This window comes from Bison bison, unplaced genomic scaffold, assembly GCF_000754665.1.
Source record: "Bison bison bison isolate TAMUID 2011002044 unplaced genomic scaffold, Bison_UMD1.0 scf7180017864218, whole genome shotgun sequence".
Taxonomy (NCBI): domain Eukaryota; kingdom Metazoa; phylum Chordata; class Mammalia; order Artiodactyla; family Bovidae; genus Bison; species Bison bison.
In genome coordinates, this window is record NW_011494790.1 from 4194422 (window position 1) to 4221535 (window position 27114).

General features: G+C 33.5%; 1 protein-coding gene across 3 annotated transcripts in view; it reads right to left on the reverse strand.

Moving 5' to 3' along the window:
* The window catches only part of ADAMTS6 (ADAM metallopeptidase with thrombospondin type 1 motif, 6), a 286481-nt gene that overhangs the window by 135173 nt on the left and 124194 nt on the right, over nt 1-27114 (reverse strand). For all 3 annotated transcript variants that reach the window (XM_010845526.1, XM_010845524.1, XM_010845525.1), the window contains exons 10-11: nt 12617-12763; nt 3668-3809 (exon numbers count right to left, since the gene is read on the reverse strand). In XM_010845526.1, the coding sequence (XP_010843828.1) occupies nt 3668-3809; nt 12617-12763 (289 nt within the window). The remainder of the gene's footprint in view (nt 1-3667; nt 3810-12616; nt 12764-27114) is intronic.

Sequence of the window (27114 nt, forward strand, 5' to 3'; positions counted from 1 at the left end):
GCTGTCTGAGGAGGCCTTACAAATAGCTGTGAAAAGAAGAGAAGCAAAAAGCAAAGGAGAAAAGGAAAGATATACCCATTTGAATGCAGAGTTCCAAAGAATAGCAAGGAGAGATAAGAAAGCCTTCCTCAGAGATCAGTGCGAAGAAATAGAGGAAAACAATAGAACGGAACAGACTAGAGATCTCGTAAAGAAAATTAGAGATATCAAGGGGACTTTTCATGCAAAGATGGACTCAATAAAGGACAGAAATGGTATGGACCTAACAGAAGCAGAAGATATTAAGAACAGGTGGCAAGAATACACAGAAGAACTGTACAACAAAGATCTTCATGACCCCAATAATCACAATGGTGTGATCACTGACCTAGAGCCAGACATCCTGGAATGTGAAGTCAAGTGGGCCTTAGGAAGCATCACTATGAACAAAGCTAGTGGAGGCGATGCAATTCCAGTTGAACTATTTCAAATTCTGAAAGATGATGCTGCATTTGTTGATGATGCTACATCCGTGACAATATACAAGGCACTCTGCTTATTTAAATTATATGCAGAGTATATTATGAGAAACGCTGGGCTAGATGAAGCACAAGTTGGAGTCAAGATTGCCGGGAGAAATATCAATAACCTCTGATATGCAGATGACACCACCCTTATGGCAGAAATTGAAGAAGAACTTAATAGCCTCTTGATGAAAGTGAAAGAGGAGAGTGAAGAAGTTGGCTTAAAACTCAACATTCAGAAAACTAAGATCATGGCATCTCATCCCATCACTTTGTGGCAAATAGATGGGGAAATAGTGGAAGATTTTATTTTTGGGGGCTCCAAAATCATTGCAGATGGTGACTGCAGCCATGAAATTAAAAGCTTACTCCTTGGAAGAAAAGTTATGAACAACCTAGACAGCATATTCAAAAGCAGAGACATTACTTTGCCAACAAAGGTCCGTCTAGTCAAGGCTATGGTTTTTCTAGTAGACATGTATGGATTGAGAGTTGGACTATAAAGAAACCTGAGCACCGAAGAATTGATGCTTTTGAACTGTACTGTTGGAGAAGACCCTTAAAAGTCCCTTGGACTGCAAGGAGATCCAATTAGCCCATCCTAAAGGAAATCAGTCCTGAATATTCATTGGAAGGACTGATGTTGAAGCTGAAACTCCAATACTTTGGCCACCTGATGCGAAGAACTCACTCATTTGGAAAGATCCTGATGCTGGGAAAGATTGAAGGTGGGAGGAGAAGGGGACGACAGAGGATGAGATGGTTTGATGGCATCACCAACTCAATGGACATGAGTTTGAGTAACCTCCGTGAGTTGGTGATGGACAGGGAGGTCTGGCATGCTGCAGTCCATGGGGTCGCAAAGAGTCAGACACGACTGAGTGACTGAACTGAACTGATCCTTTCTCCATTGTGTACTCTTGTCACCTTGATTGAAAATCAGGTGATCATATATGCATGGTTTCATTTCTGCATATCTATTCTGCTCCACTGGTAAATTACCAAAAGTATTCAAATGTATATTAATCAACCTATTTAGAAAGAATTCAGACAAGATTTTTCATAACTACAGATGCAATTACTGATAATCCCTACAATGACCGCATGATGACAAAAATGAAAGACATGGAAAGCTCACCACTGCTACGTTCTGGGTCAGTCTGTAGATCTTTGTTTAAAATCTTCCCTGACATCATTATAGACCTGCTAGTTGAAAGATTTCTTGATGAAACATTTCTTGATGCTTCAACACTATAAGTATCTCCTCACCAAAAGGACAGAGTGCCTTTTTTGAACCTCCAGTGTTTGTGTTTGGCATTTATCTCAGGATGCTATACTCAGATAGCCATCTAAATTAGGGCTGGTTTGTTTTTCCCTTGGAAGGAAAGTTATGACCAACCTAGATAGCATATTCAAAAGCAGAGACATTACTTTGCCAACAAAGGTCCGTCTAGTCAAGGCTATGGTTTTTCCAGTGGTCATGTACGGATGTGAGAGTTGGACTGTGAGAAAGCTGAGCGCCAAAGAATTGATGCTTTTGAACTGTGGTGTTGGAGAAGACTCTTGAGAGTCCCTTGGACTGCAAGGAGATCCAACCAGTCCATTCTAAAGGAGATCAGTCCTGGGTGTTCATTGGAAGGACTCATGCTAAAGCTGAAACTCCAATACTTTGGCCACCTCATGCGAAGAGTTGACTCATTGGAAAAGACTCTGATGCTGGGAGGGATTGGGGGCAGGAGAAAAAGGGGATGACAGAGGATGAGATGGCTGGATGGCATCACCGACTCGATGGACATGAATTTGAGTGAACTCCGGGAGTTGGTGATGGACAGGGAGGCCTGGCACGTTGTGATTCATGGGGTCGCAAAGAGTCGGACATGACTGAGTGACTCAACTGAACTGAACTGACTGAAGCTACAAGTATATACAAAGATTGTGATCAAAAGTTTGGCTTTTTCTGAGGGAAAAAACAATCAAGGGAAAAAAGTAACTGAAAACATACAGCAACAAGAATAGAAGTAAAGATTCTTCATAGAGAGACAAAGTTTTACTTAAGACTCTAGATCTTTAGATAGTTGCACACAATCTTTAAATCTAATGCACAAAATGTGCTGCCAAAGCCTCCTAGGAATAATAATATACTTGTCACTCAAAGGTTATTTAAAAAATCACTTTCCTTTGTACTGCACCCAAGAAGAATAACTGGTACAGTACAATATGTGTATCATTTAGTCTTTTTTTTTTTTAAATCCTCCGCCTCTTGTTTTGCAGACTTCTCCGCGCCACTGCAACTTGACGAGCCGGGTCACAGACCACACCCCTCCATTTAGTCTTAACTACCTTTTATTGTTATTATTTTTTTTAAGGGATTTTAAACACACTGTTTACAAAAAATTGGAACCAAAGCCTTAAACTTACTTTCAAAATTTTTTGACATACAATTCATCATTTAAAAATCCTATTCTTTCATTCAACATGTTTACATTGTGTATCTACTATGAATGTCTCTGCTATTAGACACTGAAATCTTTCTCTATGAAAATTTAAAAAGAATTATTTTTTAACATCTTCTGAGGTAGATCCTGAAACTTTTTTAGACAGATAAGAAGAGTAAACCATGATGCTCAGAGAAGAAGAGTAAACCATGATGCCTCCATTATTTTCCCATAGCAATATTCCTTGTTTCTCTATTAAGCCTAATGTCATTTTGTCCCCACTCGGTTACTGTGTTAGAATGTGGGCAACTTGCAATGACTCAATACTAAAAGTATAAGTTAAAACTCTGAGTCAAAGTCAAAGTGTCCTTAACCCAGTTATTACAGTACCAGAAAAGGTGGGAAGTGGGGGAGGTTTCAAAATCATAACATTTTAAAGACAGAAGTTGGCATTATAAACTCAGAACTTAAAAAAGAAATACACTGGAAAATATTTAAATTTTATCTGCATCCTTCTCAAGACATTTGAAATTTATTTAATTAAAGGATTATTCAAACATTTAGAATAAATATTATACAAATGATTTCAGAAAAGGAGCAATGTCAAAGGCCGTACTTGTGTTAATACTGATACCAGAGAAATTACATTCATCAAAATTCCATCTTAACAATTGCATCATGAAAAAAAAAACATATATATGACTAAACAGAAGGATTAAGACTTCTTACCCCATATTTACATTGTCGAGATGTTGCTCCATACTGGAAACGGCATTGTTCATCAGCATCATACACCTGACCTGGGGCCACAGCTGGATAAAGAAAGTCACGCTTGGGAGGCTCATTATCAAGGCAAGTACCACGGCCTGAACTGTTCAACATAAAGGATCAAAGGAGATTAGGTACACTGTGGACTATTTCAATCTCAGTCATGAAACCATGTATTGAGTTATTTATTTTAATAATTGATGCATGAAAAACAATATATTCTACTAATATATAATCATGGCAAAATAGAATAGCTTTATTAAAACTTGAATAAGAGTTCCAATAGTTTTTTCCAGAACTAAGATGCAATAAAAACATCTTACAAAATAATTTAAAAATGTCAGGTTGGCCTTTAAACACTGATTTAAACTAATTTCTGGAGAAATAAAAACAATTTCATACTGCTCTAAGTTTCTTGTTTGTTTTCAGTGAAAACATAACCATATCTGGTAGTGGAATCAAAAACAAAATATGGGAAAAAAACTGGTTGTGATCCTTAAAGACCTAATCTATATACTTCCACCTTGGGTAGAACAAATAGATGGTGTGGTAAAACATGTCCAAAGGTTCTTGAAATATTTCAATAACAAATGGGCTGAATGACAGATGAGGCCAAGATCCAAAGTTCTCTTCTCAAGTATATTAAAAGTGTTTAGTCTCTCAAAAATTTCATATTTCATCTAGGATCATCAGAATTGGAAAAGAGAATGTTCTCTTCTCTATAATTTCTGCTTTTCAAAGTATGCTTCATTCAAACATAATATTTAATTCAGTGGAACAAATAACATAAAGATCGCCAAAAGTCAGACAGAATATCTTAGTTTAAAGAGCTTTATACTTTGCTAAATATAATTGTTCTTTTTATTTAGTCAGTGTGCATAAAATAGGACAGATGCTTTTTTACTTTCATTTCACATGTGAATAAGTTAGAATTTTTAAAGAATTCCTATGCCAACATTTAAAAATTTTTTCCAACATTCCTGTCAATTGTGCCAGCACTTCTGTTTTTTTTTCCAAATCTTTTCCATCCACTTTGCCAAAGGAAAATAATTTTACAAGTAGAAGTTCCTCAACTATTATTTAGGACAGTACAAATTTTCATTTATAGGTAAGCAAGAAAAAAACATGCATAATAATAAACTTCATATTCACTTCAAATTTTATCATTCTTATAATGTGAAAGTAAATGTTATATACTAATATATATTTGCATAGAAGCAAATAAATAACTCCCAAAAACTGAACCATGCTATTCATAAGGTGATAGATTCAAAGACCCCTTTTTCTTTCATTTATGCCTCTTGGTTAATTTTTTTTTTTGTTTTGCTTTTTTGATTAATTTTTAAACAATAATGATATTTAGATGGACTATTAAATGTAGTACCAAATAGATAGATGTTATTATTGGCTATTATAATCGTTTCATTTGTCACTGCTCTAGGTGTCTAACTAATAGAGAAATTTTTTCACCCAGCTATCCATATTTTATGACAGAATGCTTTTTATTTTCTGTTCACAATGCTTTTAGAAATTGACATACACTAAGAAAGACCATTTCCAGATGAATTTTAAAAATAGTAAGTTCTTTTTATTATATAAAATAGCTTCACATGAGTATGCAAATTTTAGCCAAATAAAATTCTACTAGTAAATTCAAAATTTATATTAAGGTTAATGATAAAGAGGTCAATGTGAAAGTATAACAAAAGAAGAATTTATGAGGTAATTCCATTAGTAGTTTTATTTCCTAATTTTTTCCTAAAATATAAATTTCATCTCTATCTACAACAAACTATAAAAGTCTCTCTGAAAGGAGCTAAATATGTAATAAAAATAAAATATCAAGCTAAGTTCTATATAAATTAATGGAAAATTTTTAAACACTGACTTAAGTACAGGATCCTACAGATATTAAATATTTGCCAATAGCATAACAAGGAAAGTATAAGATATATTCACTTAAGTGGCACCAACTCAAAATCCATTAAAAAAATAGTATACATAATTATTTTTAATTAACCTAAAAACTTAAGAGAAAGAAGTATGTGGAACCCCCAAACATTTACAAACAGGATAACCTGAGGAAAAAAATAAAACGTGGAAAAAAATTCTTTCCTGATAGCTAACAGAACTGGATTAACCTAGGAAGAAAAAATAATTACTTCATTTAAAGTTCTTGTTCCCAGGTATTAATGGTCTACAAATCATGGTTGGTGGGCTTTCCTAGTAGCTCAGCTGGTAAAGAATCCGCCTGCAGGAAACCCCGGTTCAATCCCTGGGTTGGAAAGATCCCCTGGAGAAGGGAAAGGCTACCCACTCCAGTATTCCTACCTGGAGTCCATGAGGTCACAAACAGTCGGACACGACTGAGTGACTTTCACTTTTTCTTTTCACTTTCAATCCTGGTTGGCATTCTTTAAAAACTACCAAATCAGATGACTGTTACAGGAGCCTCCAGACAATGAAGAATGCCATGTAGTGTGGTCCCCTGTGGGAAAATCTTTGTGAGAAAGTCTACCCCAAAAGTGATTTGTGTTTCAATTGCTTTGTATTGATGTGGTCTAGTTAGTCATCTAGACATGTGTCATCTCTTTCCTATATATATATATATATATATATATTTTTTTTTTGTAGAAGAAACACCATATAAAATACAAGTGAAAAAAAGAACAGACTTTTAAATAATAAACATGTATTTAGGAATACAGCATCAACAAAAATCTTTTAAAATGGATTTGGCTATAGTTGTACAAAATATCAGTGCTTGCAAGTCTAGTGTTTTACCTACTAGTATTGGCTCTAGGATAGCAAGTGTAGGATATCTGCAAGCTTGATTTAAACTATTTCTACATTTTGGGTAGAAAATGTACCACATATTTTCCTTCTAGTAATGATAAATATTATATACAGTAAAACCTTGACTGAAGTATTTGAGGGGTAAGATAGTCTTCATACTTTAATTCTTAACTTAGGGTTAAGCTACAAAAACAGTTTTTACATGATGTTACTAAAATCTGTCTGTTACTTTTTGGTTATTTTCAAGTAAGTTAAACCTATAAACAGTAGGTATTAATTAACTCTTTAGTCGCTCAAGCTGTGTCTGACTCTTAAGAGACCCTGCAGCCTGCCAGGCTCCTCTGTCCACTGGATTTCACAGGCAAGATTACTGGAGTGGGTTGCCATTTCCTTCTTCCAGGGATCTTTCCCAGGGATTGTGCCTGCATCTCTTGCACTGGCAGACAAATTCTTTAGCCCTGAGCCACCAGGGAAGCCCTTAGAAGATAATTATTCTGGATATTTTCATGCCTCTGTGCCATCAATTGCCATTATGAAATATCACAGATATAAGTATAGAAAGAAGATAGAGGACATGAACCTGAGAGATGTACATTTAACTCTAAGAAGTGTTTTCTTTGTTTTTGTCCCCTTAGGAAATTTCCAAGTGCTCAATCACAACTCTCTTTGTCTCCCAAAGAATTAATGATTTTTTTCTGTGTAATTCAAATTTCTAATGCCCACATATTACATTTTCATTCTCCAAATAAATAAAAGGTATAAAATCTGAATCTACAGGGAAGAGGATGCAATTAATGATTTTTAAAATAATTATTTTTGCCTGATTTTTAAAATAATAATGTCTTTGGTGTTGTCAGTAATTATTCATCTCTCAATTTATTCACCTGACAGTTCTTGAATTCTACATAAAAGGAGTCATTTTGTAGGTTTTCTTTTATGAATTTATCCTTCTGCTCAATACTATGAATGTGAGACACATCCATGTTGAGCTGTGCAATTGTAAGCTATTCATTTATATTGTTCTTTGATATTCCATTTAAGACTATGTCACTTCTATTAACAAGTGTTTAAATTATTTCTAACTTCTAGAAATTGCAAATTATGCTGACATAAATCATTTTGTATTGTCTTCTGGTATAAATGATTTTCTTAAAAATATTAGATATGAGTTAATTACATATATTTTATAGTTGTTTTAACAAAAAGAAGCTATGAGTAATTTTTACTAATCTAAGCTTACAATTAATCAATATAATCATATATTCTTATGATACTGAGCCTGTTATTTATGCTATTTTAAAATTAATAGTAGTAATATTATATATAAATTTTCTTGAATTTTCTCATAAAATGCCACTTTAAGCATAACGAGCTTGTGCCCTAGTGTCATATGTGAATTTTTTCATTCAGAAAACATAAACCTCACTCACTAATAAATGAAATGAAGAACATTGTATGTTCCACCTATAAGATGTTATTACAACTTACTATTGCTTGGGACAAGATATACTTGTCCTGAGCAAAACTGTATACTCCATAAAAGCAGAAGTATGATTAGTTCCCTAGCAGCACATATTTCACAACTAAAAGTCTAATCCTGGTTAATATCTATAGCAATATAGGTAATTATTGAACTAATACACTCCACTTTTGTTTATGCTTCTAAGACAAGGCAAAAAATATGTATTAGTCTGAGAACATGCTTTTTCCCTAATTATGAAACTCTTAGTAAATCAAAGTATATTTACAGTTCCAGAAATCCTTACAGAATGAGAGCAAAGTCATATTTTATGTATTCCACTTCTAATTTAGAGAAGTCTTATTTACAGAGTTCAAAAATTAGCTTTGAATATAGGAACATGAGCCAGATTTGTATCTTCAATTAAAATGTACAGATTCTTATGTAAAATATGGTGTTTTGGCTTTGTTTCCAGAACACATGAAAACATAATTGTAATTTTAGATTTATTTTTCAGTTAAACAATTACACTATAAAGTACAGATCTTCAGCCTATAACAGTGGGTTAATCTAAGAAATAGATCTTTCAATATAACCCTGATTATATCTTAACAGTTTCTTAACAACAACAACAAAAAGTTAACAGATAATATAACATCTACCTTTTCCTATAAAGTTGTGCTAACACACGTAAATTAAGCAAAAATGAATTAGGTGTCTCATCTATGGCAAGTCAAGTGTCTTACCTACTACATTTTCATAAACTGCTCTACCAATCTTCACAAAACTAACAATATATTACCTTTAAAATGAATTACTCTAAGAACTTTATCTCTTGCCCTCTATAGGACTAGGATACTTGAACACAACTGAACTTGAGGCTTCCAATATGCAAACACTATGCTAATCATGTTTACTAAGTTATGCTCTTTTTCTCCGTATGTAATTATGACTTATCAAAGATATTTATGGGTTAGAGTGAAGTCCCCAAAATATGTCAGATAAATGGAAGGAGGAGAAATTTGTTTTGCTAAGCTGTTTTTTGGCTCCACATAAAAAAGAGGTCCCATCTATAAAAGTTGTTTTCTGTCTAATAGACTACTGATAGTGACATTCAAAAGTAATTGCTCTAGAAGAATTGTTAAGTGCCTTACTTGTCCTGTTCATCTTATATCACTTCTCTTGCAGCTCTACCTTTCTTTCTAGTTCATCCTCAACCATAATATTGCTTCTCTTTTTTTCAGCTTCCATCTTTTCTGTGAAAATATTTAATTTGGAACTGTAGGAAATTTTGCTACGGATCTCTGACAGTTCAAACAATATAACAGACTTTAATTTAAATAGAGCAAGAGTTGATTCACAGAGGCCCCAGGATTTTTGAGGACTATAGGAAATTACTCTGTACTACCACTAAGTGGTGGAAAATGTATGAAAAACTGGCCTCAATTACTTCTGGCTGCCTTCTACTGCCTGGTAAATTAGCCCATAGACATCAATGAATGTGAGCCATAATACCAGGTTCATCTTCTCTAGTTTCTAAATAAATAAATAAATGAATAAATAAATAAATAAGTCCCGCAGGCAGATAGGAAGGACACTACCTGCAAAGCCGTCGTCGAAAACATCAGAAGCTGGCATAACACGTCCATTTTAACGGTAATGGGTTCTTTATTATTTAATCAGGACGGCTTCTGGGCGATTCATGAACCACTTATTGAATCACCGAGTTTAAGAAATCTGAAAAAAAATATTGGGAGTTGGTAAACACCATCTCCTGATTGATCAATAGCACCTAGTGTTTCAGAATGACACGAGAGACTTTTTTACTCTATTGGCATTTAAAGGCCATGGAATTGCTTTCAGTTGAACATAGTGAATAGTGAATCTCTATAAATCATAGAAAGCTTATTGTTAAAATCCACCATCATCTTTGGCCTATATAGTCACTAAGTAGAGAAAAGTATGCACTCTGTTGGCAGGGCTGCAATTCCTAAACAATTCATCTTTCAAGATTTCTTTTTCTTGAGAAGAGAAACTAAAATAAAATGTTATGAGTCTTTTTGAGCCAACTATAAAACATAAATGTAACCTCAATCCCTAATCAAAATATCACTGGATTTTTAAAAATATCACACAAAGCTGTTAAAGCAATTAAGTCCCCTGCATTAATAAAGAGGAACAAAGAAATTCAAGAAAGTTACTATTGTATCTTTGTGCTCCAGTGAACTGACCTTTTTAAAGGGCCTTGTGTTTAAAAAACCTTTATTGCTTGGTCAGATTACAATCAGAGTTGTTTAGTTTACTGTTAAAGAGAGGCGGAAGAGATGCCAACTTCTCCCCAAATCCCTACCCATTGTCTTTCACAACTATCTTTTACTAATGCCTTTAACTTTGTGAGCATTCCCATGAGGATGCAACAGAAATATTTTTATAAAATACAGGATAATAAACCCACTAGAACCCTGTCAACACTAATTATGCTTACACATAGAAAATGCAAAGAGGTAATAAGGCTTACATAATGGTTTTTGGATTAATTCTTTCAATTAATTCAGTGGAATGATTTATTGCAACCAGCAATAATTTTACATCTCTCCTCAAACCAGTGGTGATTTCTTAACTGTATTTTATCAGCAATTTAGGGATTCCCTTTTGGAATGTTTTAACAGCCTTAATACAGTTTTAACTACACAGGGTCTGGCAAGAGATCAAAACCAGTCCTTGTATTTAGTATAAAGAGATATTCCTAGCAAATGGGCTGTACAACAGAAACAAGACAGAGGAATGAGAAATGATGTACTTGGGGAAGGAAAAAAAAAAACAAAAAACAAGCAGAGGAAATGCAAAAATGCACAGGAATACTGAGCATTCATACACTTTGTCTTTCTGGAGATAGACACTAAGATTCCATTATAAAAACGTGAGCCAAGTCAAGGGAGAGTTTCCAGATCTGGCTTGATTTCTAGACAGAGTAGATCTTCAACAGTGCTTAAAATTTAGGTTATATGGTCTTATTAAAACATCTCAGAAAATGATATTGCTAGTGCTTTGTGTTAAAAAACTACAAAAAGATGTCAAATTTTCTGTGCTCCTTCACCAAGTTTTGGCACAAGGCAAGTAATATAATTTATCTATTACAAAGATTAAAAATTGTTAGGTTATAGTATAGCTATTCAGAAGAGCTACCTTCTAAAAATACTTCCAGTTCCTTCAATTTCATTATCACATTAATTCAAAAGAGTCCATTTTAAACACTTGTCTTTTGATCTTTGAGCAAAGCATTGCTCTCGGTAATTTATTAATAAAATCTCTTGTCTGGGGCTTTTAAAAATATGCAATTATAAGTTTTAAGAATATAATCTGGTTCTTAGCAGATATGAACCAAAATCTTAATAAGTAATGTTACCCTGCATAGTGTTAAAAGAAAATGTTGGTCACTCAGTTGTGTCTAACTCTTTGCAACCCATGGACTGTAGCTTGCCAGGCTCCTCTGTCCATGGAATTTTCCAGGTAAGAATACTGGAGTGGATAGCCATTCCCTTCCCTAGGTGATCTTCCCGATCCAGGGATCAAACCCAGGTCTCCCTCCAAATTTCTAAAATGTTACACTATGATCATGTTAAGGTGAACTTTAAACAAAAAATTTCTGTTGCTCTCCTATACTTTGTGTATGACCAACTTTTTCAGAATACTTAACCACTCCTCCTCAGAAAAAAATGGCAGAAAACAGTTAAAGGTAATGATAGAAAAACAGTGCTTAAAACCTCGATATTATTTAATATACCACATCATGAATGTCTATTAAGTGCTTTATATACATTATAGTGTTATGCATAATTATTTACATAACAACTTGATGATATGTGTATCATTACCTAAATTTATTCAATAAATGAAGTCACTGAATATTAGAAGTTTAAGTAACAAACATGAATGACCAAGGTCACACTGTTAGAGAGTGAGACCTAAGTCTAACAGTTTCCAAAGGCTAATCTTAAAGTTCTATGCAGGTGAAATATGGAAAAACATCTGCTTTCCTCAACATAGTTACACCTAATTTATAGTCTTCAAATTTAAATAACTGGACTCTTAGAATATACGTTAAAGGACCAGCAAAGGAGTTCTCAAACTGGAGAAAAGATGAGTCATTTAATACATTTTCAAAGACAAATTTTCATTTTCTTATTTTCATTTCCTGGGTGTTTGGTTTTTTGTTGTTGTTGTTTGTTACTATTAGATACTTTGGCATTTCTACAGAACTCAGTTTTTTTTTTTTTAACCAACAAAATGAAATATGTAATCACTGGATTAAGGCTTGGATTATGCATTACTAAATTATGTAAATCTAAATTCTTTCTGACATTCCTTCCCATTTGTTTAACATTTCTAACTCATATCATCAACCCCTTTTACAGTCTTACTCCAGTTCCTTAATCTGTTTGTGTCCCCCTAATTTAGTCTGTGTTCTATTTGAGTACAAAGAAAAAATTAAAAATTTGCCAGAGTGATATATTAAAGTATTTGGGGAACAGTCTGAAGTATCACTGGGATCTATAAAAGTTACTCATTATGCAGTTTGAAGCACTACATATTAGGCTTCTATCAATGGCTTACTTCTGGAGCAATTCATCATCACTCTCCAGAGGATTACTTACTCTAGAAAGCTGGTGATATAGTCTCGACTGCAGGCAGACCAGGAAAAGGGATTGGTATTTGCAGTAATGTGAGCTGCCATAAGTTTTGCTGCTTCATGACCTTTTGTCCCACAAGAATTTCCAATTCCATCATGGTTCATACCAAAACTGTTTTGACAAGAAAGAAACATAAGAAACATAAAAGAAAAAAATTAGAAAAAAATAAATAAAACAAACCCTCAATATGTTTTTTTCCCTTATTGGATCATTTATTAGCCCTATCAACATATGGCTTCTATCAAGATAGACTAGATTCTCTAAGGAAATATAGGATTAATGTAAAGAGATTAAGGAATAATTCAATGATACAATGTGTTTTTAAACCTGTTTAAATTTATAATATACTCTCAAATGTTATCTCATATGATACAGTCTCTCCTTGAACAGACAGTGGATGTATAATTGACCCATAAAAATCATACAGTTACTAAGTGTTGAAATTGTTAGTAGAACCTACCTAATATCTGCTAGAGTTCAAGCTATTTCATAATGCTGAGTCCAAAACGGAATTATAAAAAGATAGTTATTATCCATAGAGTTTTACGTTATAGGCCAAACATAAAAACTCTTTTTCTTATTAATATGTATAAAGGAGAATTCAATACATTTTGTAATTTATGTTTGTGTGTGTATGTGCTTTCAAACCACCTTTTGAAAAATCTTGATACATTTAAGGATTATGAATATAGTCTATTCTTTACCATGGCCTCTCTGATTTTTTAAAGCTTTACTTTGCCATTTTTTTCCTGTGTCCAATAGCCATGCTGAGTGCTATCACTGTGATCTAAAAACATATCTCAATGATAAATTATAAAATTTTTCTGTAAAGGATCACTGCATATGAATAAAGTTAAGTCTTTCATCACAAGTAGCCAGAAGTTTAGGTGAAATCACTAAAAAATATCCTTGTTGTGTCCACTGTGACATTCTAGTAAGTGCACCATTATATCTGTTCAAGGAAATAAGTAATTTGTGTGACACAAGTAAGAAACAATTAAGAATAGTTGCTGGAGAAAAATTTGGAAAAGTAGTTGAGAACAGATAGTCTCAAGCTAATAAATGTAAGAAAGTATCAACACTTTAGGAAGTGCACAGACTTTAAAGATTTGTCAGTAAGAGCAACTGAAAATTTCTAAGCAGGAGAATATGGAATTGATCCAAATTTTAGAAAAATTATTATAGTAATTCTGTGGTGGAGACAATGGAATGGAAAGAGAATGGAGCCAGGGAACACAGATAAAAGATGATAACCAATTGAGAAATGAGGTAGATCTGAATGAGGGCATGGGACAGAGAAGAGGGATTAGATTTGAGACATATATGGGAAGGTGAATTCACAAATATAATATAAAAGAGCTATCATTAAGACAGATATGGTGGGACGAGGGAGGAGGAACTAATTATTCAGGTGTAGGGACTAACATAAGCAAAAGAACAGAATTATAGAGAGCCCTAAATTAAACCACCAAATAACCTTCCAAGAATGTTAATACTTAGTCTTGGGTTTGACATCAACACACTCAAGCCAACCTCTTCCAGGAACATAATGATGGAGTATACTGTTTGTTGAATTAGATATACATTTTGTCAAAACATATATAAATTTATAGCTATTGATTTACATTAAAAAGTTCCTTACTGTAAATTTATAATTCAATAAACTTAATACTCCATATTTCTCACAAAGGTTGATGCCATATGATTTTTTTTGGAATAATGACAGCTTTAAAAATATCATTTCTGTTTAGCAGCAGCAGCATACAATTCCCTGAGTTATGTTAAGATAGGTATATGCAGGCACAGATGGCTTAAGAAAATCATTTTTTAAAGATTCCATAATTTATTTATTCTTTTCTATGAAAGCAAAGTTTCTTTTGAAATCATATTTCTCCCACCTTACAACAGAAAAATTTACCTTTCACTCATCATAATTTTGTAATAGTTCATTGCCTCAGGGTATAAAAACATGGGTGTCAAGGAAAGAGACAATTAGAAACAGTGTCGGGACTAAGAAGAATGATTTCAGTGATTGAGTAACATATGTAGTTTCTTGCTTTCATCAAGTTTATAGGACGATATAATCAAATTAACAGCTGATGGGTTGTTAAAAATTTTGATGATAGAGCCCCAAGTTTATGTGTTAACAAATAATTCAAAAGAAGTTTAAAGAACTGACTGATATTTCTATAATAAAATCTCTTCATCTCAACTACTTATGTGATCCAATTTTATCAACATTCACATCTATAGAAAAAAAAATAAAAAAGCTGAATTGGTGCTGAAATCCTGTCTTACTCTAACAGTACAGAGGTAAATACAGTAATTGAAAATATACATTGAAAGATACATCTTCTATTACTTCTTGGTCTTTTGGCTAAGATCAAGTCTAATAAAGATATATTTTCTAAGATAAACTTTATTTTTATATTTAACTATTTATTAAAATTCATAATATATACATATTCTTCTAATCAGTTATTAATAATTGTAATGTAATGAACACATAATCCAGAAAAAAGATTTTTTATGATCACAGGAAATTTAAAAAATGTAATTGTAACTTAAATTTTTTGTTGTAGAGATATTTTATATAATTGAAATACTTTTAAGCATAAAAACATGTTTTTAAAAAATATTAAGAAATATTAAAATATGCATTAGGAATGATATACTGGGAGGGAAAGGAGCAGCAGAAATGCTGAGCTAACGAAGGGGAAAAAAAGATGTAAATTTGACTATAAAAGAAGAACCAAATGGATAAAGAAGCTGTGGTACACATACACGATAGAATATTTCTTAGCCATAAAAAAGAATGACTTTGAGTAAGTTCTAGTGAAGTGGATGAACCTAGAGCCTGTTAAATAAAGTAAGTCAGAAAGAGAAAAACACAAACAGTATATTAATGCATATATATGAAATCTAGAAAATGGCACTGTTGAACCGATTTGCAGGGAAGGAATGGAGACACAGATGTAGAGAATGGCCTTGTGGACACAGTCGGGGACAGGGAGTGTGAGAGGAATGGAGAAAGTGGCATCAACATATGCACACTATCAGGTGTAAGATGGATGGCCTGTGAGAAGTTGTTGTGCAGCACAGGGAGCCCAGTCTGGTGCTCCATGATGACCTGGAGGGATGTGATGGAGGGAGGGGAGGAAGGCCAGGGAGGGAGAGGATGTATGTATAACAATGGCTAATGCATGTTGCTATATGACAGAAACCAATACAACATTGTAAGAATAAGAAACAAAAACCAGAAGAACCTATTAGTGTATTTTCAAAATGCACAATGATAGTTACCAAATTGCTATGGCATTTAGAATCAATCAGGTATATTTAAGGAGGTTTTAACTTTTTACATAGTAATTTTTGCAGTACTCTAGAAATTCTATCCTTTGCAATTAGTTAGACATAACAAATTTTGGACACCCACTGAAAAATAACCAATAGGGTACATAGTTTTTAAAAATTCAGAAGTAAATAAGGGAAAAGATTTGAAAATTGACGAATTCAAGTATCTGAAGAAGTAAATCTTAAATTCTATTTCTACACAGTCTTCATAGTTTCAGGGTCAGGTGCAGATAGCTGTCTTAAGGATCTTGGTTTCAGTTGTCTAGGAGAATGTATACTTTTACAAATTATATTTAAAATGTAAGAAATCCGAGAAATGATATGACTAATGTCAACTGGTTTACTGACAGTGACACAAAGTGAAATGGGACTTTACAATTGCCATTCATGACATCAGCTTCAAAATATCCCTCTAGTACATTGACCAGGCTGGAGTGTGTGTGTGTGTGTGTGTGTGTGTGTATGTAAGCGCCTGTGGTGTGTGTATGTGTGTGTGTATTACAGAAAAGTTCCTTCCTGAAGAAACTCTATCAATGAGGAGTTTGGCAAAAGAAATGAAATTCATTAGTAATTAGAGAAAATAAATGAGAGCAAACTTTAAACCATTATATTAGCAAAAATGAGAATGTTACCTAGGACTAAATATTGCAATGGTATAGAGAAACTGAGATCTTAGTATAGAACAGTTAAAGTGTGGTAGGGCAGCTGTTCCATAGGGCAATTCAGCAGTACTTTGATTAAATAGAAGAAACATTATGACCCAGCAATTCTATTCTTAGAGAGATATTCCAGAAATATTCCTAAAAGGAACATGTATGAGGATGTTAGTGACAGAACTATTTACAATAGCAAGGAGTTGAAGACAATATAGGTGCTTGTCACTGGGGAATGGATAAGTAAACTGAAAACTAAGCAGAAGTTGGAAGTAACAAACAAGATAGACGTCTACACATAAATATAGGTGGATCTTAGAAACACTGAAAAATTGAACAAAGGAACAAGGTCTATACCAGTATATCATACAAACAAAAATTACATACATATTATCAAATAACAAAGAAAGGCCAAGGAACTGTTCAGAGAGTTAAAGACTAAAGAGACATGAGCAAATGCAACAGAAACTAGACTGGAAGAGGGAAAGGTTAAAAAAAGCACTGCTGAGACAACTGAGGAAATTTGAATATGGATTACATATCAGATAATAATAGTGTATAAATGTTAAAACTAACTTGATAATCATACTGTGGTTATGTAAGAGATTGTTTTTTCTTCTTAGGAAAGGTACTGAAATATTTAGCGATAGGGGCATGTCTTCAACTTATTTTCAGATAGTACAGAAAAAAATACACGTACATATACAAAAAGAGAAAGAAATGTTGCAAAATATTAATAATTAAAAAATATGACTCAAGGACATATGGGAACTCTTTCTACTATATCATTTTCTCCATAACTTTGCAAACATTTCAAACTTAAAAAGTTAAAAAATAAACAGACATATATAAAACAATCTGCAATATTTTGCAAGGATACAGATGATTTCAAATATGCTAAGTCACTTCAGTCATGTCTGACTGTTTGTGATCCCATGGACCGTAGTCTACCAGGCTCTTCTGTCCATGGGGATTCTCCAGGCAACAATACTGGAGCAGGTTGCCATTCCATTCTCCAGGGTATCTTCCCGACCCAGGGATCCAACCCTCATCCTTTATGCTTCCTGCACTGGGAGGTGTTCTTTACCACTAGTGCCACCTGGGGAGCCCAAATATAGGTATCAAATTAATTAAAGGAAAGAGGGAAGAAATGGGAGTGAAAACGGGAATACGGAAATACACATTTACATATATTAAAACAGGGCTTCCCTGGTAGCTCAGCTGATAAAGAATCTGCCTGCAATACAGGAGACCCCAGTTCGATTCCTGGGTTGGGAAGTTCCCCTGGAGAAAGGATAGGCTACTCATTTCAGTATTCTTGGGCTTCCTTCGTGGCTCAGATGGTTAAGAATCCAGCTGCAATGTGAGAGACATGGGTTCGATTCCTGGGTTGGAAAGATGCCCTAGAGGAGGGCATGGCAACCCACTTCAGTATTCCTGCCTAGAATCCCCATGGACAGAGGAGCCTGGTAGGCTATAGTCCATGGGGTTGCAAAGAGTTGGATACAACTGAGTAACTAAGCACAACACATATTAAAACAAGAAGGGTTCTTGCTGGGACTGATAATGATGATGTGCCAAGATCTAAGGAAAGATAGATAAATAGATATAAAATAAACTCAGCTCCCTGTTCTTGAGGTAAATTTAAAAAAAAAAAAAAAAAGGAGAGTTAGTGAACCTGGTGCCCACTCCACTGAAAGAATAGTGATAGGAAGAGAACATTATCATGGTTGGTTTTATGTGTTTAATAAAATACTTCAGATTAGGTAATGATTGTCATTTGTTTGACAGAGAGAGATAAAGACACATAGAGGTAGACAGAAAGAGAAATGAGAGAGACGCTCTTGTAATTTCCCACATTTTGTTGAGTATGATAAGTCTGCAAGGCTTGTTCTTAACCCAGGCCCCAGGACATTCCTCAGAATAACTTTGAGAAATGAGGTTACATCTCCCTGGACAAATAGCAGGTTTACTTATTACTTGTCATAAAAGTATTGGGCTTCCCAGGTGGCCCTAGTGGTAAAGAACCTGTCTGCCAGTGTAGGAGACAAGAGACTCAGATTTAATCCCTGGGTTGGGAAGATCCCCTGGAGAAAGAAATGGCAACCTACTCCAGTATTTTCTTGCCTGGAGAATCCCAAGGACAGAGGAGCCTGGCTACAGTCCATAGGGTTGCAAAGAGTTGGACATGACTGAAGCAACTTAGCTCACATAAAAGTATTAGATTCCCCAAGCTCACTGTTTCTCAGTTTTGATATAAACCCACTACTTGTGTGGCATTTATCTGAGGCCATACTGTGCTGCCCATGTGTGATTTTGGGTTCCTTCCAAAAGGAAACAAAATAAATATGCTAATGCTTATACTACTTGCTGTGCTTAAGTGCCTGATCCAGAAACTCATGCCTTTTGCTAGCATCCATACAACAGTAATAAGCTAACTTACTGGCTGATAAGTAAGGCAAAAACAAATCGCCAATCCAATGATAGAGGCTTGTACTTGATTAGGATAACATCATTAGGAAACAGAAACCCACTCCAGTGTTCTTGCCTAGGAAATTCCACAGACAGAGGAGGCTGGTGGGCTACAGGCCATAGGGTTGCAAAGAGTCACACGACTTAGTGACTAAATAATAACAAGGATAGCATAGCCAATTATGGAAAGCTAAGCTAAGTAATCTTGATGCTGGGAGGGATTGGGGGCAGGAGGAAAAGGGGACGACAGAGGATGAGATGGCTGGATGGCATCACCGACTCAACGGACGTGAGTTTGAGTGAACTCCGGGAGATGGTGATGGACAGGGAGGCCTGGTATGCTGAGATTCATGGGGTCGCAAAGAGTCGGACATGACTGAGTGACTGAACTGACAAGTAATCCTGAAACCAAAGTACTCCAAAATTATTATTCTTAACTTTTCAGAAAATTAAGTACAAAATCTATTTTTAAAAAGTAGGCTTTTTGCTTTCTTTCTTTCCCAGGAAATAAATTGTTTGATGAACATTTTCAGCTCAACCTCCCCCAGGCGATACAAATGAAAGACTAGGAATTTCCTTTCTCATATCTTAGTACTTCTGATTGTATCTCAAAAGTTTAAAGGACACTTATTTCTACACTGCGAGTAAAAAGTTTTCCCTTTTCCTCTAATATATCACTCAAAAGCAATAAAAAAATGGGAAAAAAGAAACATAAACTCCACATTCAATGAAAAGTAGAAAACTTGTAAAACCATAAACCACCATGACATAATGTATGTGGAAGGATGACTAAAGACAGAAAAATCAAACAGCAATGAAGAAAGACACACAGAGGGGACAGTAATAATTGATCTAAGCTAAAACGAGTAGAGCATGTTCTCCAAAGTTAAGTGCAACAACCTGAGGGACAGAACCAACAATACTTTCTTATAAACAGCTGGAATAAGGGTGCAAACTGTTGGAATATACACCCTTATTCTAGTTGTCAGAAGAGTAGATGGGGCTGACTGGGGAGTAAGTCAAACCATATTTGTAGGAATCAGTCTATCAGTGAGAAAAGGTGAAAGAGAGATTCTATCTTGCCAGTAGTTATCAAAAAAAAAAAAATACAGGGTTAAAGAATTTCAGTCGTGCAACACTGTATATCATTAATACATTTCTGTTGACAAAGTAGCTCTGGTCCCTCTGCAACATAACCTTCTACAAGTAGTTCATCCAGAAAAATCAAACTCATTCAAAGATGTGTGGTTCAACAGGAAAAAAGAAGTGTGTCTACAAATATATTAAATATTTAAAAGAAAAAAAATAGGAAAGTACAAACAGAAGATGAAGGACATCTGGCAGAAAAAAATATTGCTACAGAAAAGATAAAAATTGGACACATATGAACCCAAACTTAACAAAGCCATCATTTCAGAAAAATAAGAATTCAACATAGAGATACAAGTAATCAGGGAAGATATGGTAAGACAAGAGATGAAAACATGAACTGTCAGAGGGAATAAATGGAGGAGGGGGAGAATAAAACTATTACAAGAAAAAGGCCATGCTGAGGTAGCAAAAAGAAAAACAGGCAACTGCTAAAAATATTCCTCACAGAAGTAAAAAGAGCAGAGTTTAAAAGGATCAAAGTAAAAGAATCCAATACATGTATCACTATTATTCCCAAAGAGAAGAATCAAAATAATAAACACTAAGAAAAGTGATTTAAAAGTACAAGAAAACTTTCAAGAAATAAAAATGGCTCAAATTTCATCAAATGTGAATTATTCTACATCCTAGGAAAAACTGACACAGGTGCATCCACACTACATCACATCCTAGTAAAATTACTGGACGTCAAAAATGAAATATATTTGGGGCAACACAGGGCAAAAGATCAAATTACCTGTAATAGTAAAATAATCAGATTAACCTCAGATTTCTCCATGGTGACATTTAACACAAGCGCACAATAGGAAAAGTGCCTAGGAAAAGTCTTGCATCCAGCCAAACTGAGTATAAAGTCATTTTGAATAAGACCGCAAGAAACAGAGGTCTTATGAATTATTCTTATAACAACTGCTTCAAGATAAACTTCAGCTTTGTTTAAAAATAATGTAAAGGTGTGATGGTTTATTGACTCTGAGTTTTATAGCAGGCAATATATACAACGCATGTGAAATTAGTCACCAGTCAGATTAACTCCCTTATCATATTTCTTAATCATATTTTCTTGTTTGTTGTTTTATTTTTCTGGAGAGGTTAATTTTATTCTCTTATGTTCATAATATATGATATGAGGGAATAAAACATATATTATACATAAATTATAAAGCAAACATCCATGATATCTCCACCGAATTTAAGAAACACACATTTTCAGAATAATAAGAACTTGTCTCCTGTACTCACCTTAACAGTTATATCCTTCTTTTTACCCTGAGAGAGAACCACTATCGTGACTTCTGGGGTAATCATTCCCTATGCAACTCTAAACAATATATGTTAACTTTGCCTGGCTTTGAAATCTATACAAGTGGAATCACAGTGCACATATTCTTTTATAACTTGCTTCTTTTATTCAACAATCTGTTAGAAAGCATCATCTCGGCTGAGCTGTCTAGCTACACACACCATTCATTTTCACTGCTATATAGATTTCCACTGTAAATACACCATTTAATTATCCATTCAATGATGAAGAATTTGCTGTAGTTCCTGATATGGGGCTACTATGGACAATGCTGCTATGAGGATTCTTAAATATCCTGGTCACATATGTAAGAATATCTCTACAACAGCTTCTTAAATTTTTGGTATCCTTTACACTCTTAAAATTATCAATGACCCCAAAGACCTTTTGTTTATGAGGTTGTGTGTAGTGATATTTATTATAATAAAAATTAAAACTGAGAAAAATTTTAAAGTTATTAATTCATTTTAATAATTAAATGATTAGATTCATTAATAACTCAATACATGCTAACATAAATAACCACTTTAATTTTAAAAATCTTCTACAACAGAAGAATGTCACAGAGAATAATAGCGTTTTTTAATTATATTTTTGTTAATCTCTTTAGTATTTGGCTTATTAGAAGACAACTGGATTCACATATTTGATTCTTCATTCAATCTATTGTACTCTTGGTTTGGTGAAGTATATGATGAAAATTTGGCCTTACATTAACATATAGTTAGAAAAGGAAAGAGTATTTTCATTAGTCCTTTCAGATAATGGTAGTGTTTTTTGATTCTACAATAAAACTTGACAACTAGAAATTTCTTAAAAAGTTTAGTTGCAATGCAGATTCTGAAACCGTTATCAATGATCTCTTTGTATCCTGTTTCATCAATTATCACCAATCACACTGGAAAAGTCTTTAAGTATTAGGAAGCTGTCAGGCTCACAGTGACAGAACTTTTATTAAATTTGAATTTTCGCTCAAAAATGTTCAAATTTTATCATTGGCAATAAACAGGATTGGTTGTTTTCCTTGAATAGTAAGCTCTTTTGTTCATTTTTCAAGTGAATTTCCGCTAACCACCCATAGTTTTTCATTTGTTCTTTTAAATAAAAATTGTGTTCCAGGAAAAAGCAGCTAGTTCATCTCAAACAACTGCACAAGCGCTTTTCATTACAACAACCAACAGACCAAGACATGAAGCAAAAGGAGGTTTACATACTTCCCATTTTGTGAAACAGATGATTTGTTAAAAGACATGCACTTAAGGGTCATGATTTAATAAAATTAATAATTCTTCTGCTTCATCAAAGATATTTTTAAGTGAAACTGGAGTGATGGTAACAAATACAATGACTATTAGTATGGTTGCCTAGATTCAAGCTAAAGTGCCAGTACATACTCAACACTGTTTTTGTACAATCAGAGGAAACAAAAAAAAAAGTCTTAGTATTATCATGAAAGAAAAAAAGAATACAAAAAAAAGAGGGAGTTAGAAGATGTTCTTGACACAATCGAGAGTTGGAAAACTGACCAAGGAAAAGAGGAAAAGAGACAGTGATAAAAAGACATGTTCCTTCAAAAGAGAAAACTGTTTTCATTATCAATGTATCCATAATACATTATATATTTGGTAAATATAGCAGCTGCTCAGTAAATCTCTGGAATCAAATAAATTGTACATCAATGAGAGAGTACATACTGATCAACTGTGAACCATAACAGACATAATTTGTGAAGTATCATACATTTATACATCCCTTGATGGTGAATAATATACTGAAAGTACGTACTATCATATAAGCAGTAATAAATGGGCTAGAGGGCAGGTTTCAGGTCAAAATAAATGGCATCATCCGTCAGAGACAAGGTGATTGCTATATAGAGACCAAGAGATATGCAATAAAGGTTACTCATTAAGTTTCTGTAACTGAGGAGTCTATCGTACATATTAATCTATTGTTATACATGCTTTTCTCAAATGTAAGTACATAGTTTTCTATGCAAATGATATTTTTTCATTTGAAACTATATTTAAACTTCCCCTTTCTACGATAGACAGATACAAAGAGATATATCTTAGGAAAGAATGTCTTATGTTTTAAGATATATACAAGGCAGCTCATTTGTGGTTACATTTTATGTCATTTCACCATATATTATATGACCATTTAACAGTGCAAAAGTAATACGACGTGTGTGTGTGTGTGCGCATGCGCTCAATCCTGTCTGATTTTTTGTGACCCTACAGACTCTAGCCCACCAGACTCCTCTGTCCATGGAATTTTCTAGGCAAGAATATTGGAGGCTGCCATTCCTACTGGCAGGCTGCCATTTCCTACTCCAGGGCATCTTCTCAACCCAGGGATCAAACATGCATCTCTTGTAACACAAAATAACAATTTACTTTTGATTCTGGTACACAATTAATACTGGTTCTTTTGGAAGATTTGTAAAAATAAAAAAGCGTAAATATAGACTGCTGAGTAAAAATTTAATACGCATTGTCAGGATTTCTTCTAAAAATCAAAACAGATGTTTTCAAACCTAACAGAAAATCTATATAGCTAAGGAAAATCTTAAAATGCCTAATTCAATTTTTTGTCTAAGCAGTTAATTTTGCCATGTTGCTAATATATTAACATCATTGTTCTTTTTAGAAAACCATGGTACTTTAAACTCTGCTTTTCATTTTATTAAATATAAATTCTCCACTAAAATAAGTAGATGACTACTCAGTTCTTCAAAAATATAACACATTTACAACTACAAAAAGAATAGTTTCCTAACATTTTCAATATGATTAAATTTCTCTTCAGAAAGTGATGAAATAATTATAGTCTAAATTGTGACAATTATAAAATCTCAAAACTACATCTTCTCATTGTAGCAGAAAAATACAAAGGCACAAAGGGACATCTTTCTTTACAATTATTTTCCATTTATTCTCTTTGATCTGTTCTTAGTCATAACTGATCTTGGCTACGAATCACTTGTTATAAAAAAGCAAAGATGAAATTTAAGGGATGTATTCAGAAACTTCTCTACCCACATCTGGCAAACATTTTTAGATTTAACAGCTACCCACTAGGATAGCTATTACCATTTGTTCATGTGTTTTCTAAAACAGAGTTTGGAATTCACTTCTACTTTTGGGCTTTATATACAATTTACTAAACTAAGTGAACTCAAGATTCTGAACTTATTTAGGAAGATATTTAACAAGCGAGGTACCTAAAAGAATCTAGGACCTAGACTCTTTTCCACATGTGTAGAAAGCAATGTTCACATTTAGTATAAACATTTCTGAGTTGAAAGTTAGATTTCTAAAGCCAATGATATCACTATAATGCATTTACATCTTTTCTACTTCTACTTCACACTCTTTTCCTGTCATTAACTGCAAAGAAGCTAGGGGTCAGAGGAAACAAGCTATCTGAGACATACTAAGATCTGGGGCAAGGTGTGTCCATGTACGTGCATTTGTTTGTGTGCATGTGCAGTGAAAGGTAGGGAAGACAGAAAACCATGGCAAAGATAGGGAAGGCAGCTGAAACAAGGAAACCTCTGTTGTTATAATCTTCCATGTACTATGAGCGAAATGTAACTGAATTCGTTTATGGCAGCTGAAATTTATGTCAACCGATTAGTACAATCGTGTCTGCCTACAAATTCATTCTTTGTTTTTCTTGCAAAATGAAAAGAGTGCCTTATCAAAGTTCTTAAAGTTGACAGTGACTGAATTCTACTTCAGTAGGTTTAATATTTATATAACACTATTCCGTCCTGTAATTCTAGACATTCAGTAATTACCTGATTGGTTTTACCTACTTTTTGTATTACTGAATGTCATAGCAAAGACTTAATTATTGAAATAATTAAATTTGTTAGAATTATAAGAACTTTTCTTAAAAAATCTTAATGTTACTATCATTGTTTTAGCTATTATTGGGAGTATGTCTGCATATGTGACGGCCTATATATTAAAATACATATTGTATTAATATATATAACACATATATATATATATGTATGTCTACATATGTGCATGTATGCATATGTAGACAGGCAGTTAACATAATTTTGGCTTCTTCCTAGCCCTGACAGTTATGGAGTAGTATTTTAATAATAATAGCAATATGTTCTAATTTGAAATATATAAAAATTTTATAGTAGATTTATAAAATCTAATACAAATAGGAAGAAACAGGTATATTATACCATACATGGTATTACTAGTTTAGGTAAATAACAATGGCACCATACAGCTCTAGAGTTTAATCAACTGACAGAGTAAAATGTTTGTCATCTTCCATTGAAAAAAAATATTTCCATGTTAGAAAAAAAATAAGTTCATTGCTTTTCCCAAAGGGTGTAAAACCTTAAAGGAACCACAACATTCATTTTAGAGTTAGACCTTGTAATATGAACATTTATCATTCAATCATTCATTCATTCATTAACAATTATTGACAGAATGCCTATTACCTCACATTAAAGTACTATTTACCTCAGTCCCTATTACCCAATACATCATGTCTGGCTTTAAATACACAATGGCAAGTCATGCTGAAACACAGTCAAAATGGAAAAAATAATCATCAAAACTAGACTCAGATATTATACAAATTTTGGAACTAACAGAATGGGAATTAAAGATAATTATAATTAATATTTAAGGGCTCTAATGAAAAAAGTAGCCAATATAGAAGAAAAGATAGGTAACAGGCAGAAAGATGAAACTCTAAAAAAAAAAATCAAAAGAAAATCTAGAAACCAAAACCAGTGTAATAGACATGTAGAATTCCTTTGATGATCTCATAAGTAGACCAGAATAACTGAGGAAATAATCAGTGAGCCTGATGACAGCTCAATAGAACCTGCCAAAATTGAAATACAGAGAGAAAAAAGAATGAAAAAGATGCCCCCCCCAAAACAGAATAAAACATCCATGAACTCTGGAACAATATCTGAAGGTATTACATGTATGTAATGTAAATACCAGAAATAGAATAAAGAAAGACTACAGTCGAATAAATGTTTGAAGTAATGACCAAGCATTTTCCAAAAGGAGCTGATACCAACAACAGACTCAGGAAGTTCAAAGACTATCAAACAGGATAAATATTTTTAAAAAATCGATATCTACTTATATTGACACAAATTGAAGAAGACAAAAGACACAAAATCTTAAAAGAAGTATCTTGTAGAGTACAAGGATAAGAATAGCAGCGATTTTTCATCAGACATCATGCAAATTCTATATCCAGTAAAATTATTCTTCAAAAGCTCTGACGGATAAATACTTTCTCAAACAAAAACTGGAGGAAGCTATTATCAGTAGACCTGTACTGAAAGAAATGTTAAAAGAAGTGCTTCAGGGAAAAGGAAAATTAAATAAATTAATTAATTAAAAATAAATATATATATAAATTTTATATAAAATGTTTATGCTAAAACTCAAGAGAAACCATTAAAATTTTTAAAGGAACCATAATTGATAAGCTATGAGAAGAGTTAAATTGAAACCATGTAA